At 38.0% G+C, this 15384-nt stretch overlaps 1 protein-coding gene across 1 annotated transcript in view; it reads right to left on the bottom strand.

The window, feature by feature from the left end:
- Positions 1-5369: 5369 nt before the first annotated feature.
- Positions 5370-15384, bottom strand: part of COL13A1 (collagen type XIII alpha 1 chain) — a gene marked incomplete at its 3' end in the record, with an annotated part of 202270 nt that continues 192255 nt past the window's right edge. The window contains exons 37-39 of the mRNA XM_083364798.1: positions 12540-12617; positions 8942-8980; positions 5370-5399 (exon numbers count right to left, since the gene is read on the bottom strand). Of these exons, the coding sequence (XP_083220924.1) occupies positions 5370-5399; positions 8942-8980; positions 12540-12617 (147 nt within the window). The remainder of the gene's footprint in view (positions 5400-8941; positions 8981-12539; positions 12618-15384) is intronic.

The raw sequence follows: 15384 nt of genomic DNA, 5'->3' as shown, positions 1-15384 counted from the left end.
GTATGTAATAGTAATTAAATTCTACAGTAAGAATTATTTTGCTTAAAGATGCACAAAACTGGATACTTTTGTACTATATGAAGATAATCTATCTGAAGAAACATGATAATATAATAGTACACTGTATTAGCTTCAGTAATGATTTATGGGAAATAACGTAATGAAATATATACGTACTGATAGCTATTTTAAAGAGAATAGGAATAGGAACAGTTTTCAAAAGCATTTTAAAATATCTTGAAATATTTATGCATATTTAACAAAGTAGTTATTTAACAAAATGGAAGGTTCAGCAAAAGTATGTACAAACACAGAGATTTCAAACTCTGGTTACTTGATATCTTCACAACAAAATGTAAAAACAATGCCCCATCAACACTCATTTATAAATCAGCTTTGATGAAGTTGCCTAAGGATTTGTACATCAACTATCATTAGATAAAAAGGCAAAATATGTCCTGTAAGTTAACAAAGCAGAAATAACATCAACAAAAAATGCTTCCAGAAGTCTTATTCTGCAGAAATTATGTACCTGATGTCCAATTACCTATCCACAAATAAACACTGTTTCTGTCTTATATAAAATTGTCATTCTGAACTTATTTCAAGAAGCCATTGATTATTAAGAGGTTATATATATGTTTTTTCCAACTTATCATTGCTACCTATTATCTGTAAAAAATAATAATGATGTATTGATTTGCATTCCCAGGACACTAGCATTTCCCATAAAATTAAATCCAAATTAATATTTGCATTTTATGCTTGTCAGAATGATTTTATTTCTTATGGGATGGTGAACATGGAATGAAAAAGCAAAGAAACAAGGCAGATTGGCTGGAATGGGCAATCTTCAGTACACCTTAGTTCAGGTAATGCAGACTTTCAATGTAATACAGCCTATTCAAAAGATTTTTCAGTGCCTTTGGGTTTTCTCAAATTCCTATTTTCGAGTCATTTTACCATGCCCATTTCCACAACCATGAACTTGCAGGAAAAGATTTACATGAAATCTCGTAGGCATTTGTATGCATTTTATTTATTCATATATGAATCACAAAGGTGAATTAATACTTTCCTTAGCACGCATACTTTTTGTGAGTGATTTTCTGTTATATAAATCACTGACATCATGTATTTTCTTCACATTAAATATGCACATTGGGAAATTTAGACCTGAAAATCATGTCATAGATTTCCTACACATGTGCTTCAGTTTGGAGACATATTTAATAAGTGAGTATTGGGTAACGAATTAACATTTGGATCAAGTCAATTTCTCTTTTTATGATTTTTACCTATAGAAATTGGGCCAAGTATTTTTGCATGCCAACTATTGTTCTGATAAAGGAAAATAATTTGCTAATGTTTGTTTAAGAGTTCACACTGCTGTAATGGGAGGTAATGTAATGTTTCTCATAATCGCAGAAAAGTTTGAATAGTTGGAAAAATACTTCCAGATTCAATTTCATTTTTCTGATAAAGAGAAGTAGCCTGAGAGATAAAACCGTCCTTGAGTGGGTAAGATAAGAAGCAGTAGATTCACATCAATTTCATTGTTCAAAATCATTTAGCAGGCAAGATTTCATTTCTCTTTTTGGAACTGCATTCAGAAAATTATTCTTTGGGAAATTTGTTGGTGTGTGTGTGTGTGTGTGTGTTTGTGTGTGTATGTGGGCAGGGGTTAGATATATATTGTGAAAATATATGGATTTATTGAAAAATATGTGTGGCTAAGCAGCAAAAGTAACACAAGAAATAATGGCACATTCACCAGAGAAATAAGAAACAGGTTGAAGCAAGATATTTTCAGATAAATGGGCATGATTTTTTTCAGCACTATCTTGCATTGCTTAATGTGCTCACTGAGAATTTTGCATGATGGAAGAGGTATTTACGGGTTTTATGGCTTTTCCTTATAATTTCCATTAATGTCTAATTTTTTAATTACATGATAACCAACAACAAGAAAATTACCGCATGTAGCAACTACAGTGTAACTCTGTGTCCAGTTCCATGTAATAAGGTCTGAAGTTGAGCTAGACTTTCCTTATTTAGATTTGAAATACTGCAGCCTAACTTCAATATGCAAGCAATCAAAATGCCCTAAAAACTTCATTGAAATTCACTAATTGTTTTTGTAAAACAGTTCCAGTACTGCACAATGAACAGACGAATCAGACATATTAAGAAAGTTCATCTAGTCCACTACTGTGTTTCCAACCAAAATCAAAGTGATGTTTCATGAAGCCAACAACCAGTATGTCCAGATGCTGATAGACCCCCCGTTGCCTATTTCCAGTGGTACATATTGCTCTGAAGCACAAATGATTTACTTTGGACAGCAGTAAACAATCTGGATTTGCCAAGTGTTGCTAAAATTTAATTTGAGGCATGCTAAACTCCCAGGCAATATGACCAATGTGGTAGAAAATGCTGGGCCATCAGCATCCTTCATGAACACATATTAAAAAGTCTAGATATTGTCAACTTTTGGATGGATTAGACAAAAAAGGCAGCATGGAAGTTTTCCATTTCAGCTACCATTTCGAAGCTTTGAATTAGCACTAGCCACTCATTCTTCTCAATAACAATAGATTCCAAGCCCGCCTTCTGCTTGAATTTCTTTATCTCTCCTGGTCCCTAAACTTTTTTTTTTTTAAAAAAAAAAACCCTATAAATTATGCCTTCAGTTTAGCCATAGTTGTACACAATGATAGCCAACAACTAAAATGAAAAGAGAGGGGAGAGGAATCACTTCCATGGGATGCACATGTAATTGAAAAATATACAATTATATCTACACTTGAATATGCATCCTCTTATTTATATAGCATCAGCTGCACTGCATTACATCTATTATGCATCCTTGTAGGTTTATTAGCTTTCTTCAGTCTGGTGTTTTCCAGAGGTGTTGGATTTCAGTTCCCCTTGGCTGTGCTGGCTAAGGATGATAGACCTTGAAGTATGTCAACTGGAGCACACCAGATTGTGGGAGGCTGGACCTACATTGTTAGAACTAGTTAGTTAGGGAATCTATGGCTGTTTGGTCCCCAGGATAGTTTGTGGAAAATAAATTGTCAACTGAACATTAGTCTCTCAGAAAAAAAAGCACCAACATTATACAGTAATTTGGGAGGCAAGAAAACCATTATATAGAAACAATAGAATTAGGAACAGTTACAGTATCCATGCATTGGAGAAAGCCTTAAAGTGAAATGACTAAAAGTATAGCTTAAGAAAAAGAGAAATCTTATACTACATAATGAATAATAAGATAGGTCATTGCTAACTTAACACAAGTGAACTCGTATATATACTTAATTAAAAAAAAAGGCACACTGCCCTGCAGTTCTGGTCACATTTTTTTCCCCTGCACACAGATGCAGATAAACAAATCTACAGAAACACAATGAGAAATCTAAATCTTGCATCAATTCCATTTTTGTAAATACAACATCAGTTTTGCTTGCTTTGTGTGAGACAGCAGCTTCTCTGCAACTGAAGAGTTTGTTTTGGATCTCTATGGAGAACTGACTACAACACTCAATAAATGTCCTCACTATAGTACCTGACAAAAATTCTGAATTATGGCTGGTGCAATATATCCATGCTCAAACTATTGATTTTGATGTCATTTAATTATAACTATGTGTTGCTTAGTGATCAGTATGTTTAGGAATTAGATGTAATTTGATGCTATACATGAATGAAAAATAGCATTAAAAATCTTGGATCATTTTGATTTATTATTGATTTGGCTCTAAGATAAAGCTACAAAAGTGACAACTTGGTGGTACTGAGTAACAATTAGGTTTTACAGTAAACTAATTTTTACAATTTATTCCCCCTATTTTAAAACTCTTCTACAGCTTCACTATAAATAGAATAGTACAAGTTCAAAATCTTGTACTTTGAAAATGAATCACAAAAGGATGCATTGGATTGTATCTGTGTTTCCATTCATTAAGAGAATGCCATTACCCTTAGGATCCTCAATGAATATCTTATAAATTCCCTCCAATATTCAGAAATAGAATTTTAAGAATTTGGAGGGAACTATATCAGAAAGTAGGAAAGCCTTTGTCTTAATTATTATTCAAGGAAAAGGATGTTAGATCCAATAAGCATTTCTATTTCATTTATCGTCAATGTTCAAAGTTATTAATCCAGAGATTTGCCAATCCTTCAGTAGGCTTATAGAGTTCATGTATGTATCAATTTCAAAAATTTGGAAGACTACTCTGTGCCAGCAAGTTGTTGTTCAAGAAGATGCTGGATTGTATGGTTGGACTGAAATTTCACTAAGTATTATAAATCCAACTAACATATTTTTTTTAAAAAAAATCAGGTTGTTTGTGCATGTCTTCACAATAGAAGACATTCCAGAAGTCAGAATATCTCATCTCATTCCTTTTAAATTTGATGCATACAAACCAAGGGATAAGTAAAAATATTGCAACTGTATTGCAAATGATTTCTGTTTCTGCAGAACTATATAAAAATAATTTACTAAAAATCTTCAGTAATAGAATCAAAGGCGAAGGGTTATACTTTTTTGGCTATGTTTTCCCCATAGACCAGATTACAAAAGCAGTAATCTCTAAGTTTTAGTACTGGAACAGTTGTGTTGGAAAAAAAATCTATATAATATATTATCAGGACAAACATCAAGCCATATGTTTCTAATACAAAAAATACAAGTCCAAAAAGTACTAAAACAATCAAAACAGTGCTAAAATGAAAATGATCATCTACTACTCTGAAAAGAAATAACTTTCTGGAAGAAAATAATCCCTTTGCTTTTGAAGAGAATCTGTGAAAGTATTGAGGAGGGAATCATCAAATCTGAATAGAGTACCTGAATGTTCATCAACTGGCAAGCAGAAAACGATGAACTGGTTGAACCGGTTGTATTTTCACTGGGCTATTCAAAATCTAGATTCAAGTTTATCATCTAGACCAACGGAAAGTCCTTTAAAAAAAATCCAGCAGTCATAGAACTGTTGCCTATGTCCTAATACATTTCACACCATGTTAGACAACGTGGCTGAGATCTTCGCCGAAGGCTTCCATCACGATAACAGACCAAACTGAAAAGGAAAAAGTAGGAAACAGAAGCCAATTTCTTCCTGATCGACTTTGTGCTGACTCTGAAAGGAGAGAGCAAAAACCCGCACACTGAGTCCATCTTCTGTAGCCTCACCAGGCCTGCCGTTCAGGAACAAAACTCCGATGTGCATGACTCAAGAACATTTCGGTGCTCGTTGGCGGTAATGCAACATCTTCAGCAAATCTTGTGAGCAAGAGGTTCTTCGGTCATCGCCGCAGACCTTCCACAAGTTATCTGCACTCTCTTACTTGTCTCATTATTTTGCTATCAGCCAAGGAGTTTGACCCTTTAAGGGACAGATGTAATTATTTTACATAGAAATGTCTCGTAGAATGTAATAAAAGTGCTGCTTCAATTTGCATAAATACTGGGCAAAAACCTCCCTTAGAATTACTGATCTATGCTGCAGTGTGATCCGTAATTGCCCTTTCTAGCTGCAAGTTTAGCATTTGGCTTACGCTGCTAGCACCCAATTCTAGTTGCCATTTTCATCTGTACCATACTTTAAAAAAATAACTGTCACTTACCACTGGCATATTTGAAATTTTCCTACAGTTCATTTCTCAAATCAGTAAGTGGCACCATAAGTACAGGGCATCTTGTGTCAAATGAATCTCCGTCATGAGTGGTAAATATCTATTTGAGGTGGGCAGTAAGATGCAGTACAGGTAGTCTTCAACTTATGACCAGAATTGAGCCCCAAATTTCCTTGCTAAGCAAGGCAGTTGTTAAGTGAGTTGTGCCTCATTTTATGACCTTTTTACCACAGTAGTTAAGTGAATCACCACAGCTGATAGGTGAATCACGCCGTCATGAAGTGTTGGAAGTCAGCTGGGGGAGGTCACAGATGACAATCACATGAACCCGGGACACCGCAACCATCATAAATGCATGCGAGTTGCCAAGCGCCCCGAGTTTGGTCATGTGACCGTGGGGCTGCTGCAATGGTTGTAAGTGTGAAAACCAGTTCTAGATCACTTTTTTCAATGCTGTTGTAACTGAATGATGACTAAACGAATGGTTGTATATCAAGGACTACCTATGTGCATATTGACTTATTTAAATCTTGCTACACACTGTTGTACTTTGTGATGGCTGCCAGAATTTGCTGCTTGTGTTCTAGAAATATAATATAGAAAACCTCAATACAACCAACTCTGTTAGTTTATCAAAATTCAGTATAAAGAAGTGTGATAGTAACTTGGAGGGAGGGAATATATCATGCCCAAGACTAGAAAAACACAAAAACCCAGCATCTACTACCCACATCCAGTCTAACAGAATATAGACCAGGGCTTCTGAAAGTGTCATCCGGGGAGCTCTGGAGCTTCCCCAAGAGCCTCTCAGGGGTCTGGAAAAGCAATATTATTTGCCAGCCTTTGTTGAAAAATACCATGTTAAAATCCCATCAAACAAATATAAGAAGTGAGAGTGGCAGCAAAGACACCAATTGTAATTTTTAATATAATAAACATTGGTTAAATATAACCCATGCAACCAAAAGCATTTTTGGGACCCTCCATAATTTTTAAAGCTGGGAAAGATGCTGAGATTAAAAATGTTTAAGCAATACTGGTGCAGACTATTCATTTAGATAGAAGACATAGCTACAATATGGCAATCAAAGTTCTTATAATTATCATAGAGGCCCTAAAACATAGTAATATTATTTATTTATTTATTTATTTACTTGTTTGTCAAATTTATTTGCCACCCAACTTGTGGTTCATGGGACTAATAGCACTCCTCTGGGACCATTTTTGCTAATAGCCTTTTCTCAAGCTGCTAGCTGCCTAGAAGAAAAAGAAGTGAATGGGCCCGAGAAATGGTAGTTTTAGAAAGTTTTATGTGAGTCAAAGAAAATGATACTGTGTTATTTCTGTTTCTTCTACAGTCCTGATCTTTCATGACTTACAGCTGTGGGGATTGAAATGCACACATTCAATACAAAATTTCCCTCCACTCAAATCTGTGTGAATGCATTTTAAATAATAGCAATACCAATAGTACTTAGACTTATATACCACTTCATAGTGCTGAGCCGCCCTCTATAAGTGGTTTACAGAGTTGGCACATTTCCCCCAACAATCTGGGTTCTCATTTTACTGATCTCGGAAGGATGAAAAGCTGAGTCAACCTTGAGCCGGTCAGGATTGAACTCCTGGCAGTGGGCAGAGTCAGCCTGCAATACTGCTTTTTAACCACTGTGCTACCACAGCTCCTAATAATGGTAATCATAACCCATTATTACAGTCTTCCAAATTCTGTTTAGCTTGTTGCTGAGATTATGAGGCAGGGAGAACAGCAGTGTATCCTGCACAAACTCTTTATCAATCCCCTTCCATTTTCTTACAAAAATCTCCAGCTCTGAAAAAAGGGTCTCTTTTAGCTTCATTTTTTCTGCATTGTTGCCCTTAAAAATTTCCTTCATCAGAGCATTAAATGGACCTAGTGGCACAAGGATATTGGAAAAGTGGGTCTAATGAATTTGTGGAGGAGGGAGCACAGAACCAGGGTCACTCCTGATAGTCTTTGGCTCTGAAGACTCATTCTGTGTAGCTTCTGAATCTCTTGAAAAGCTATATACAAATGCTAGAAATTCCCATTGTTTGCTAAATGATCAGAACGACATTTAGGTCTCCATAATTTTGCATCAAAAATGGTGCTTCTGGTCAATGACCAGAATCTGATGGGGGGAAAAATCAACTTGGTCTTCACTCATTAAAAACATTAGCTACCTTTTTAGGGGGTATACATACAACTGCTTTGTTATTTTCAGTTTTGAACAATGTTGTGCTTCTACCCTTTGCGTGTAGTGAAAGAGAAGATGAATTGCCACTGTTACCTCTTACTACATTGTTTTCATTTTGTACATTAAAATACCAATATAGAATTTATTTACAAATGCTATTTCATTTCATTTCCTTTTAATAATAAACATAGTATTTTAATATGTCCTTGCACTCATTATTTTTTTTGTCTTTCTATGTACATGGAATGGTTCTTTCTGTCATCCTTATCCAATAGCTTATTAAGCTGTAGCACTTACTTTGAGTGCACAAATATCATGCAAATATAGCAGCTGTATTCCACAATGCAAGAAGCACAGTTATCAACATATATATAATTGTACAAGCAACTGGCAGACAGCTATAAAGCAGAATTGGAGCATTTTATGTACAAAAATATGCAGCTTTTTATGCATATCTGTCGGCATTTTCAAAAAAGAACGATGTATAAAAATAAATATTCTATGCACAAACATACACACAGACACACAGGCCAGTCCATGGTTAGAATATTCACTGCAAAAGAAAAACATATAAAACTATGTTAGTATTACCCATCCAGTTGGAGGTCATTTAGGGGTCATTGACCCACATGATATAATCTTGTAAATTTTTGGTACTTTTGAGTAGTATTTCAACATACATAATTGGATTCATGGAGAAATCTCTAAAAGTTAAAGATGTCAAATTATAAACCCAAACTCGAATCCGTTTGTGAGGAATCACTTCTGTTTTGAAAAAGAAACACTAAACAGCCATTTTTGTGAGTTAGAGGCACACAACCTCTGAGAAGACATTAGAGCTAATCAACTTCCTTTGAAGGGCTTAGTAGCATCTCAGGAGGATCTCTGTACCATTTTGCCCTAATCATCATGTAATATCTAATGTAACTGTCATATACATATTGTATTAAACAGGAAGATATGTTACTATACAACTATCATGTTGTATAGTAATAATATGTTATAATTTGTTACTGTACTCACAACATGCAGTAAGACCAGTATCATAACATGCCATACTTTGAGGATTCTTTTACCTTATTCCAGCATCCTTGAATTGGCAACCCATCTTCCCCCTACAAGAGAGAATTATATAATCAGGGTACAGAAGGAGAGGAAGAGACTAAAACAGGCAACATTTTATAAATGTAGAATCTGTACAGCAGAGGTCCCCAACCATTCTAGGTTGGCGGCCTGGCGGGAAAGGAAGGGGCAGGCATGGGGCCGTGTGCGCGCGATGCAAATGGGGGCGGTGCGAGTGCATGCGCAATGCTTGGGGCGGGGCTAGCACCTGCGTGACACTCAGGGCAGGACTAACATGAGTGGGGGGAGTACACGCACTGGCCAGCATTCATGTGGCCCAGTGGCCAAGAGGCCATGGGCCAGTAGTGGGCCCTGGCCCACAGGTTGGGGACCCCTGCTGTACCACATGTAAAATAACTGAGTAAATTAACCTAATGAAATACGTCTTGCTCAGAGAGTCTACAGACACACTGGACGCCAAAGTGATGCCAAGTTCTATATTGCAAAATATACATGTCCAATCTCCCCATCATCTAGTTGACTTTAAGACTTTCACTATCATCTACTGGTACACGAAGTAGAGGTCCTTCAAAATCAGAAAGGCTTCCTGCTAACTCCTGTGATGATTGTGAAGGTCACTTCCAGGATGGAGCTACTGCTGGTTGAGTAAGATCAATCAAGCCTTTCCCCTTCAAATGATCCTTGTTAGGCTTCGGAGTACAGGTTGTCCTCGACTTACGACCATTCATTTAGTGACCATTTGAAGTTACAACAGCCCTGGAAAAAGTGATTTATGACCATTTTTTACACTTAAGACTGCTGCAGCATCCCCACGATCACGTGATCAAAATTTGGTCGCTTGGCAACTGACTCATATTTATGGCAGTTGCAGTGTCTCTGGGTCATGTGATCACCTTTTGTGACCTTCTGACAAGCAAAGTCAGTGAGGAAGCCAGATTCATTTAACAATCGTGTTACTAACTTAACAACTGCAGTGATTTACTTAACAACTGTGGCAAGAAGAGTTATAAAATGGGACAAAACTCACTTAACAACTGTCTCTCAGCAAAATAAATTTTGGGCTCAACTGTAGCCTTAAGTTGAGGATTACCTGTATAACTCAATGCAGAAGGAAAATGTAGCTCAGTGGTACCTGAAAGGGTAGTGGATATGTGGACCCCGCCACAGCCTTCGTGTTGTATTAATTTATTTGTTTATGTTCCCTTCCTTCTCAAATAAAACACCGGTTTTGTGAGGGAGAGTTGCAAAAGTCTCAAGTTCCCATTCTCCATTAAAAAATGCCAGGATATATGTTGTACTAAGAGTTTCCACTTAGGGGAACTAGTCTGTCCACATTCTCCATATACTTACAGGATTTTCAGGGGGCGGGGGGAAGGCTGCTTGCTGTATGACAGTTTCAAATAAATTGTATTTGAATCTGAAATAAATTTGACTCCGATCCCAAACATTGCTGACATCCTGGGGTCACAGAGGTCCAGAGCTGGTGCAGAATCCTTGCATGGAAATAGCCTAAGTAACAATTTTGGCCTTTATATAATCTTGTGCTTTCTAAATCAAAGTCTTTAATGCTGTCTCCTAATATTTATAGCTGTAAAATTCAAGAGCTAAGGTTCTGTTAACAAGAAGTGGAAACAGATTCCATTGGTACAATGATCCCATTGATGAGGATGAATTATATAGTGCGTTGCACATAAACCCCAAAGTTAGAGAGAGTGTGACAGGAGTTACAACTCAGGGATCAACAGCAGGATATGGTCACAAAAGTATATTTCTTTGCAAAGACTGGGAATGGAAACACGAACTAGTAAAAAGGAAAGATTAGGTATCTCAAGTTGAAAAAGCATAAACCCTAAATTTGCACAGAATGCAAAGCAAATGTTAAGTATCTGGCATGCTTGAGTCAGAAAGCATATTAATTTAAGAATGCAAACAAGAAAGCTGTATCATTCTTATTTACAAAATGTATTCCTGGACCTACAAGAAGGAGGGATATCAGATATGTATGTCTTTCACAAAATATCACCAATAAATGAAGATTATCCTACAGAGAGTTTTGGCAACAAAGTAATTGGAATTAGTCCTAAGAATATCAGACTGCACTATTTTAATTCTTATTGAAATTAGATGTTCTGAACATTTTTGAAGTTTCACTGTGACAGCCAAAATATTCAGTGAGATACATGCAAATGTACATACAGTATATAATTTCCAAATTGCCCCCAAAGCAAACATTAATCGTTTAGAGTATATGCAGAATGAGCAAAAATAAATAAATTGTTAGGTATTTAAATACTGTAACTAGAATTTGATATTTTAATTCAGGTTCCTTGATGAAATTCTTACCAGATTCACAGTAATATTTCAAGCTAACCTGATCCATTTCATATTCCATATGTTGTTCAATAGTTATCCTATGGTGTTGCAGTGGTGTCTTCAATTAATTTGTGTATTTTAAAAACTTACATGGATGATTAGGGGTTTAAATTTGTCCCCTTTGAAATTAAGGAAAGGTGGAGTTACCCAATCCTGTATGGTTTTACAAAACAATGCTCAAAATAAGATAGGAAAAGAAACTTGGCATTTTTTTCTATAACAAATTCTATTGTGTGTTTCTGTCCCTTCAAGGTTTCTTATTTTCATGAAAACAAATTTAACCCTGTGCTCACCCCCAAATAAATATTGCAAAGTACTGTCGGGATATTATTCCCAAATGAAGCAAACTGCTCCAACATAATTTAGAAAAGGTTGGTACAGAAAGGGCCAACAGTCCTATCAGAACACCTGGAGATTATTTAAAAGCAAGATAAGCTAAACACAAATGACATTTATTATGTTTAATTATATTTTGTTTATTTTATGTGAGTGTGGTCCTAGATCTTACTTACAGTATATGAATTAAAGATAGCATAGGTATTTTTTTTACAAAATAATTTTATATTCTCACCTCTAAAGGGAGATCCTTAACTAGAAAAAGAAAAAGAACTGCCTCCAAGGGCAGGAACAAATGGTGCAAATGATCAAATTTGTGGACTTTGGATAGCGGGTTTTCAAAGAACTCTCTTCCCAACATCTGGATCAGACAGGTGTTTTGGGTGCAGGCAAAGGTTTTAGGTGAATAAAGAAGAAATGTTATGAGAGTAAAGTTAAGGAAGATGTAAAGCAAGTATGAAGCTTTTTAAATCCAGGACGAACTCCTGTAGGGTAAGAAAAATAGTAGTAGCAACTAAGCTCATTTTCAAAGCAGTCATGCATTATGCTTGGGTGCTTCTAGTGCCCAAGGACTTTGTACTACAACGTTTTGTAATTGTTTGCGGTGTATTTGTAACTGTGCTCCAGCCATAGTGGAGATTTTGGTACTGTCACCTTCCATTCGAATCTTTGCCTGATTTTCCTATAACTTTCCCCCCTTCTAGCTTTTATCCCAGTTTGAAAAGGGACTATGGGGGGTTGTGGAGAAGCAAAACATGTGCCTGGAAGCACCCTGAGCATCAATGATCTGGAAAGCAGCTAGAAAGGAAAGGAAAGGGACTTGCAAGAGCAGGTGAACCAACACAATCTAGAACATGCAGGAAAGGGAAGGTAACACCATACCAATGGGCAAGGGGCATCCAGCCCGTCCAGCCCTGGTAACCCCGGCTCACCCTTCTCGCCTTTAAAACCTCGGAGTCCCTGTTCATGAAATCAACCACTAGAATTACTTTAGTCAGTGTAGATGATCTGCATTTTCTGGGTGGAGAAACTCTGTAAACAGTTATGAACTAAACGCACTCAGCTTATAGCCCCAGAACATTTGTACATCATGGTGAAAAAAAGATAAACCATTTTTTGTTTTGTTTTTTGGAATAATCAGAAAATATTCCTCAATTGTAAAAAGTTAGAAGATAGCCTTCCTTCTAGATAAAGCAAAGAATTAATTTTAATTAATTAATTATATTTGTTATACATTTATTAATTTACTTAATAAAGGCAAAGCATTAATTGTAAACATTTCTACAAAATGGTCCATTTCTGAAATTAATCCTCAAAAGCTTTAAATGGAAGCTGGGGGTTTAAAAAGGCCATTAATAAAATAGTTTCATATTAGGAATGTTCGCCTTTTCTTCGTTACCATGATCAGTTTTCTGCTGGGACCATAAACCGAGTGCCTTGCATCATTATCAACCACAAATTATTATTTTCCGTTACATCATTTATTAACCAATCATGGGGGGGAGGAAAAGAAGGCATTGTAGATTGCGATTTGAGTTGTGTTCACCCGTTAACTACCAACATCAAGCGATGACTTGACATATTGCAGTTCTAATTGCAGTGCACAACATTCCTATTGGGTCGTGATGCTGTTGTGCAGCACAATTCACCTAGCGTAGCTAAGACACTCAAACGGTGATGTGCAGTTGAAATTGGCCTTTAATGTTTAAAGAAGCAAGGGAGGAAGCTTAAGGTGTTCTACTTTTTCAGAAATCAGGTGCTTCCAAAAGCCCAATTTATATTTCTTTCCATACCCAACAGTACAGATGAATAAAATCAGTCTTGCAATGTAATCAATTACTAGTGCCCCCAAAGTGCTTTTTCAAAAGGCAACTTGACTTTATTTCCACCCCCCTCACCTTGACTTTATTTCCCCCACTCATCCAAGTGAAATATTTTCAAGGAAAAAACCCCAAGAAAGTCCAGTTACTTTTTGAAAAAGCACCTTTGGGACAACCGTGACCGTGGATAATTGAGATTCTCCATAGGCAAACTACTAGTTCCTTTTCTCCTTCTTTCCCCCCCCCCCCCGTGGCTTATTTTAAAACAATACATTTGATAAAACGGAACGTACCAATGGACAGGGTGCGTCTAATCCAGGTGCTCCTTGGTCTCCCTTATCCCCTTTAGGCCCCCTAGAGCCTTTCTTGCCCCTTTCCCCCTGTGAATAATAGTTTATTAAAAAAAAAAACATACATAAACGGACCATCTAATCCACATTCGAGTTATAGAAACAAAATACGACATGATCAAAATAAGCATTCCAGAGGCTTTGGTTCTTTAAGCTTTTGCGGGAAAACTGTTCTGCACGGCCAGTCGAGGAACGTTACTTTTGCGTTGAGAGGAATGCATTTTAAGCCACTTTTAAAATTTCAGACTAGGACAGGGGTGTCAAACTCAATTTCATTGAGGGCCGCATCAGCATTACGGTTGCCCTCAAGGGGCCGGGTGGGTGTGGCCAGGTTGGGCGTGGCCTACTGGGTGGGCGTGGCCAGAGTGCGTATGGCCTACTGGGTGGGCGTGGCCAGCTCTACATCGTTTGCATCAAGGGTGCCTATGGGGGCCTGGGCAGGAGTGGGACAGATCTGAGGGTCTCTGGCAGAAGGAGGGTCTCTGGGCCAGGGCCAAGGCAGTGGGGGCCATTCCCTCACTGTTTCCAGGATGGCTTCGCGGGCCGCATGAAACCACTTCGCGGGCCGAATCCGGCCCCCTCAGGCCTTGGGTTTGACATGTCTGGACTAGGAGAAGGAAATGGATTTTTTTCCCTCCCGTGTTCACCCGTCAGACTGTGAGGGTGAGGCCAAGATGTTCGAAAGTCATGTGGCAGAGAACACTTGATTCCAGTGCTTTTTCAGTGGTTGCTCTCTTATGTTTTGGTGGGAAGTTCTGATCTCAAGAAGACCCAAGGAGATAATAAATGGTTTTATTTCATGGAAGTCATTGGTCTTCCCCCCCCCCTGGTGGTCAGTAATAAGCAAAAACCAACCCTAAGGATATATTTCTAGATGCCTTTTTTTGCCCAGGACGTATATAGATCTAGCCGGATTCTCTGAAATTCTATACATGAGAATGAAAGGGAGTGAGCAGCAATCACACAATACTGCTGCCAGTGGGCATTCCCTCCCATGTATCAAACATATACAGATATGCCCCGGCAACTTGCTTGCCTTGAGTCTCCTGCTTGGGCAGGGGGTTGGACTAAAACAGGGGTGTCAAACTCAATTTCATTGAGGCCCGCATCAGCATTACGGTTGCCCTCGGGGCCGGGTGAGTGTGGCCAGGGTGGGTGTGGCCTACTGGGTGGGCATGACCAGAGTGCGTATGGCCTACTGGGTGGGCGTGGCCAGCTCTACATCGTTTGCATCAAGGGGGGCCCGGGCAGGAGTGGGACAGATCTGAGGGTCTCTGGCAGAAGGAGGGTCTCTGGGCCAGGGCCAAGGCAGTGGGGGCTGTTCCCTCACTTTTTCCAGGATGGCTTCGGGGGCCGCATGAAACCACTTCGCGGGCTGGATCCGGCCCCCGGGCCTTGTGTTTGACATGTCTGGACTAAAAGACCTCCCAGGTCTCTCCAGCCCAGGGGTAGGCAACCTTGGCTCTTTTTATGACTTGTGGACTTCAATACTCAGAATTCCTGAACCAGCCAGGCTGACTTAGGAATTCTGGGAGTTGAAGTCCACAAGTCATAAAA

The sequence above is a fragment of the Vipera ursinii genome, assembly GCF_947247035.1.
Source record: "Vipera ursinii genome assembly, chromosome: 5".
Classification (NCBI taxonomy): Eukaryota; Metazoa; Chordata; class Lepidosauria; order Squamata; family Viperidae; genus Vipera; species Vipera ursinii.
Note: the sequence above shows the minus strand (reverse complement) of the source record. Positions and strands in the feature narration are given on the sequence as shown.